At 44.9% G+C, this 6030-nt stretch overlaps 1 protein-coding gene across 3 annotated transcripts in view; it reads right to left on the bottom strand.

Moving 5' to 3' along the window:
- Window positions 1-5771, bottom strand: part of PPP1R21 (protein phosphatase 1 regulatory subunit 21) — a 59794-nt gene extending 54023 nt beyond the window's left edge. Inside the window, exon 1 of one of the 3 annotated variants that reach the window (XM_022573895.3) lies at window positions 5666-5768. In XM_022573895.3, the coding sequence (XP_022429603.1) occupies window positions 5666-5722 (57 nt within the window). In that variant the 5' untranslated portion in view covers window positions 5723-5768. Of the gene's footprint in view, window positions 1-1518; window positions 5644-5665 lie in introns of those variants that run through there. The other 2 variants (XM_022573896.3, XM_089922348.1) reach the window with 2 other exon arrangements.
- Window positions 5772-6030: the final 259 nt, after the last annotated feature.

Raw genomic sequence — 6030 nt, forward strand, 5'->3', positions numbered from 1 at the left:
ATCTCTTATTTAAACTGTTCAGTTTTAATTTTACTTTTTAAAGCAGTACATTTTATGTTTACTAATTTATGTATGATTTCTATACTCAAGTCCCATGTGCCAATTAAACTGTCCTTCACAATAGAGACTACAGTATACTTCCTTGTATCTCCTGCATACAATGAAAGATCAATGCTATGGATAGAGAAGGCACTCAATAAATTTTTAGTTAATTAATCAAATTAAGTGGTGTAAATAAAAGGTGTTTAAATGCAACACATTAAACAACTATAAGAGAAAGCTAGAATCTTCTGTGTTAGAATCACTCTTAGATAACTTTCCATACAGTGGACATTCTGACATTTATACACGTTTTATGACCCTATAAAACAAATCTCTAGATGTATAGCTTTTCTCCATTACAAAGTAATGTATGCAGCAGATAACCTGAAGCCCATTCCTAAGCCTCACCAAAACCCTGATTTCAGCACACCTGAGTCATCTGCAAACCACAGCTTCAGTATCTCTGGCCTGGATGATCCTTAAAAACACTCCCAGTTCTAGGTATTCTACAGTGCTGGGAATACCACTTAGTCTTTCTCTCCGCCTACTAACTTGCTCCTCGCAGTGGAAAAGGATAAAGTAACTGAAGGCTACATACTATGTACTAATGGCTGGGGTCATTTTGTCACTGAGTTGCGAAGAAAACCTTTTTACAGAGCTGCCCTCAAACAAGACCCTTTCTCTAGCTCCTGCTCCCATGCAAGGAAATTCATTAGGACGAAACCCCCACTCCCAATCCTGTAATCTAGCTGCCTCACCAGGGACTGGTTGGAAATTCAGCTGAATTGAAGACGGAGAGTAGGACACCACTTGCCTTGCTATTCAAAGTACGGTCTGCGGACAGCTGCAGCAGCATCACCTAGGAGCAGAATCTCAGGCCCCACCCCAGACCTCCTGAGAAAGGATCTGCAGTTTAACAAGGTCTTCAGGTGAGTCACATAGACACTTACGTTTGTGATGATCTAGGGGCTAAGCTAGCACAGCTCAACAGGGTAGCCATATCCACATGTGCCTATTTAAACTTAAATTACGTAAATAAAATCCAAAATTCATTTCCTCAGCTCAGCTAGCCACATCTCAAGTACTCAATAGCCCACATGCTAGTGGTCACCCTACTGGACAGCAAATATGCAGAACGTTCTCATTCTCCTGAAAGTTCCCCTGGATAGCACTGAACACAGACCGTTTTCCAATCCACCTTTAGTAGTGAACCCTACATCAGGGTAGAAAAAAGGTGATACTCCATTTTAATCCAATCCAGCCCCAGAGTCTATTTCTCTTACAAGAGAGGGTGATCAATCAGGTTCAGCCAAGCCCTGCTATCTGGAAAGCAAACACACCAAATCAAGACTGAACCTTTCCCAAAATGAGCATCTCTAAGAGTATAAGTCTAAAAAGTTTCAAAAGGCAATCTCCTTTGTAATTAAAGAAGCATCAATTGCAAAGTCAACTGTTAGAGAAATAATGGATGTTTACCTTTCCCATTGGCTTTTTTTTTTTGCCAGTATCACGTTGTTTTGATTACTGTAGCGTTTTTTTTTTTTTACTATTTATTTATTTACTTGGCTGTGCCAGGTCTTAGTTGTGGCACATGGGATCTTCGTTGCCGCATGCAGGATCTTCCTTGCGGCACTCGGGATCTTTAGTTGCAGCATGTGGGATCTAGTTCCCTGGCCAGGGATCGAACCCAGGCCGCCTGCATTGGGAGCGTGGAGTCTTACTCACTGGACCATCAGGGAAGTCCCCCCATTGGCTTTTATTGCCTTGAAAAGAGCTTTAAGAAGATCATCTGAGCAAAAGCTACTATACTGATACCATTTCCTGAGCAATGATTCTGGTATGCATCCAAATGACTGGAGAGGTTTGTTACAACACAGACTGCTGGGTCTGACCACCAGTTTCAGATTCAGTAAGTCCTGGGTAGACCTAAGAATTTGTATTTCTAACCCATTCCCAGCCACTGATGATGCTGATCCAGGGTCTACACTTTGAGAACCCAGAGTAACACAAACACTGGAAAGATTAGAACTTCAAACTTGCCTACACGTTAACATGGTGCCAGGCAAGAGTGCAGAAGCCCATTCAGGGAAAGCAGGCTGAAATCAAATGAGCCAGGACTGCATGCTCTCAGCCTCATCTCCAGAATGAGATATACCAGAGCATCAGAAGCAGAGCAGGCCGTGGAAGAAACACCAAGTAAGAAATGGTCTTTGAAAAATGAGGGCTTGATTAACTTTCCCTCACGTCTCAAAGGGGCAGCCTCCGTCTATTACCTATTAACTTCATAAATCTCTGAAAACCAGCTTCTACATACCATTCCCCTCCCCCAAACTCTGTTAAACCAGAAATGTTTAAAGCCTCCAGTGATCACCTAATTGCCCAAACCAGAGGGTCTTAATCTCCACTTTTACTGACCTTTCCATAACACAGTTTCAGCAACCTGTCCACCTCAGAAATTCTCACCTGCTTCAGCCTCCATGGTTCATCTTTTATCTAAGGAAACTCTCAGTCTCTTTAATGGGAGCTCCTCATACAGCTTTTTTCCTTCTCAGGGGGAAAAAAGATGATGATAGAAGTTACAAAGGAAGAAATGGGCCCCTTCCCAGAACACAGGCCAAGATCTGCATTAAATAAGAATGAGAAGATTCTGCAAATGTCCTTGGTTTAGGGATCATGCTTGCTGCTCTCTTGATTTGCAGGCCTCCTTCTACATATTAAAAGGAAATCTTTTTCCTTTGTATCCTAAATAAGGAAAAAGAAAGATGTAACTGGATTTCAACATCAGCCCACAATTTCTGCACCAGGGAAGCTATCAAAAAGGTAGAATACCCCCTTCCATAGGCACAGGGCTGAAGGTATCGATAGCATAGATCTTATCTAGAAATTGCTTGGCACTAGAACTGACAGGCAATAAAAAGCACATGAAATCTTTTGACCAATCCGTGTTCTCACATTCTGAAATTTCCATCACACTGCAATTAAAAGGATGAAAAATGGTCTGTCCCAATATGGGAGATAACCTGAAGTCTGGCAGACCTCCTATAGTCTCCTCAGCATTTCCTCCTACTGTCACATCCCTCCCACAGGTGTTCCCCAAAGAATCTACCTAAAGTGATTAACTCTCAAAGTTCAACTACTGTCTTTATAGGAACTATTGTCTTTATGGGAATTATTACAAAAGCTTTGGCCTTTGTCCTGACTTTCAGCCAGTCCCTCTCCACTAGAAATTTTCAGCAATTACCCCAACATCATCTCAAGCTACTGTGTGAATAAGATAGCTTCAGTGTACCTTCCAACCATAAATACTATGATTGCACCTAAACTTCGCTCCAAACTGGCTCACCTTTCTGCCCACCTTCCTCTGCCAGTGGCAGTGGTGTTCCCTCAGAGCAGTCCACGGGTCACCTTCAGGGTCAACTCTCAGTCTTCCCTCACTCATCACATCCCACAGAATGAATGAGACACAAGGATGACTGCCTTGACACCTTTATATCCTTCATAAGGTTGCTGCTATGTGTAAAGCAGGCACACAAAAAAGAAGTAAACTAAACCATATTTTTTAACCGTAATTCCTAAATCTAAGCCCCCCTTCTCCGTCTCAACAGCCACAAAACTTTATTTAATCCTACGTTACACTCCCCAAAATTATTCAAAGAGCCTCCAGTCTGGTTTCTTTTCACCAATCTTTCCCCATTTCAGTCCATCCTCCACACAGCTACCAGTTTTCTTTCTAAAAGCAATGTCACTCTCCTGTTCGAAAACCTTTAACGTCTCTCCATTACTCAAAGTTCAAACTTTTTGACAACCACAACCCTTCATGATCGGGTCCAAATTATCCCTCCAACCATATTTCACCACTCTCTGTCGTGTATCTGAACATGCCTTCATGTCAGCAAACAGAGACTGTCTCCTTTGCCTGGAGTACTACCATCCATCCCTTCCTCCCTATTCCCTACTCCCCAATCTAAGTAACTTCTACCCTTACCCACCGTTTCTTCTGTGCTCCCACTGAGCTAACACTTGTCATCCCGTATCATAATTATGTACAATAGATGAACATTCTATTAAAGGGTTCTCCTTAAGGTGGAACTCTGCCTCACTCAACAGGGCCCGGCAGATTGTTCACAGGTGGCACTAATTGTCTGCTGAACAAAAGAGCTTACAAATCCAAAATAATAAAATCTTTCAAAGTTTTTATTACTTCTGGGAGGCTGTACAATTATTTCAGCAATGCAATCACTGTGCAAAATATTTCTGGAAACTCTTCTGCCATTTGGAATTGCCTTGTGAGCTTGTTTACTCTCCAGAAGAGAAAATCAGTCCCCTTACTTTATACTCATGAAACATTTTCACCCAAAAATAGTAGAGCCAAGTTTGAGTACTGTCATCCTCCACCCACCACACTTCATCACATGGATTTGTTCCAAATAAGTTCTGGCCCTTTCAAACAAAAAAATATTCCTTCAAAGGATAAAAACTTGCCATCACTAACATGATGCCACAGGCCCTTAAGGCAAATTCATATGGAAACACAAGACGTTTTGCCAATGGTAGCACCCATGGAATAAGTGTAGCATCCCAAAAGGCTCCCATTTGACGGTCAAAAGACTTACGTGTGTATGTTTAGGCACAGGTTTTATTTTTCAAAGAATATTTCATTTTGCCCTGCTGCATATTTGTTACATGAAATTTAAAAATGTGTCTCAGTTTCTCCAAATTGTAAAAAAGGGACTAAGTCTTCCAGTTGCTCCCATGAATACCAAGATCACTGAAAATGAAGTTTAATGACTAATGAATCAATTTCCAAAAATGTAAGATTCTGCTTTCAGTACTTCATTAGAATATTCTTGAGGCAGAACCACCCTACCCATTAAAGCAGCACCACCCTTCTCGGAGAAAAGGGTTCCATCGTTTAAAATACTGATGCCATAAATACAACAAAGGGACAGGTCCCTACTTTGCTTAATTCAACATGTATTGAGCACCTGCTGGGTGCTCTTCCCCAGTCCAGGTGATCCAAGAAACAGAGAGATAAAAGGACACAGCCCTAGCACTCAAGCCCTAGTCATTCAAACTCATTTTCAGACAACATCTTGCCAAAGCACTGAACCCATTCATAACCACCCATCTCTGGTGAAGCAGTTTACACGCATGACTCTATTTACACTCCTGACTTGACTGGGGGCTGATAAATCTCTTTATCCTCATATCATCCCTGTGGGAAAGGAGAAAACTTGATCCTTCCCATTGCTGGGCTGGGAAAATTGAGGAAGCAGCCGTGGAGGGATGGTCCTCACCTTTCCCCGTCCCCTCCCGACCAGCACCAGAGGCGGAAACCAGGATTTCTGACATCCCAGTCCAAGCCCGCTAGTTCAGTGAGAAGGAAGAATCAAACTCCTGCTCCTTCCCGCAGAAACGCACACGGACCCAGACACCGCCCGGCCCCATCTCCTGAGAGCTGCAGGTGAAGGCACGGTAATGGTGGACAGAAGAGGCGGAGGAGAGAGAAGGGGCGCGCTCACGTTCCCCCCTCCGCCGTCCCCCTGTGTCCCGACAAGTCGCTGCCAAGGCAACCCGAGGCCGCAGGGCCGGGGACCCCCTACTCCCCGCATACGACGGGTACCTTCGAATACTCCTGAGCCAGCTTCTGGTATTTCCCCTGCAACTCTGCCGAGGCCATGGCCTCCCCCGCCCCGTCCAGGCCAGGATGCCCAGGCCGCTCAGCCCCGCCCCCTCGCCCCCAACCCCAGACACGCTGCCTGGTACGGTTCCGCCAGCGCCTGCCCACTCTGCCACCACCGCCGCACCTCCTCCTCCACTTCCGGGTTCGCCCGGTGAGAGGAAGGCGGAGTGGGGCCGGGGGCGGAGCGACCACCGGGGGCGGGGCAACGTCTTGACATCACGGCCCCCACCCTTCCGCGCCCGAGCACGTGCGCGCGCAGGCTCCCCGGCGCTCCTGGGCTCTGCCTCTGGGACTGGGGGGCGCCA

Source organism: Delphinapterus leucas, chromosome 13 (genome assembly GCF_059928025.1).
Source record: "Delphinapterus leucas isolate spDelLeu-1000000601 "Yukka" chromosome 13, BTC_Dleu_Yukka2, whole genome shotgun sequence".
NCBI lineage: Eukaryota > Metazoa > Chordata > Mammalia > Artiodactyla > Monodontidae > Delphinapterus > Delphinapterus leucas.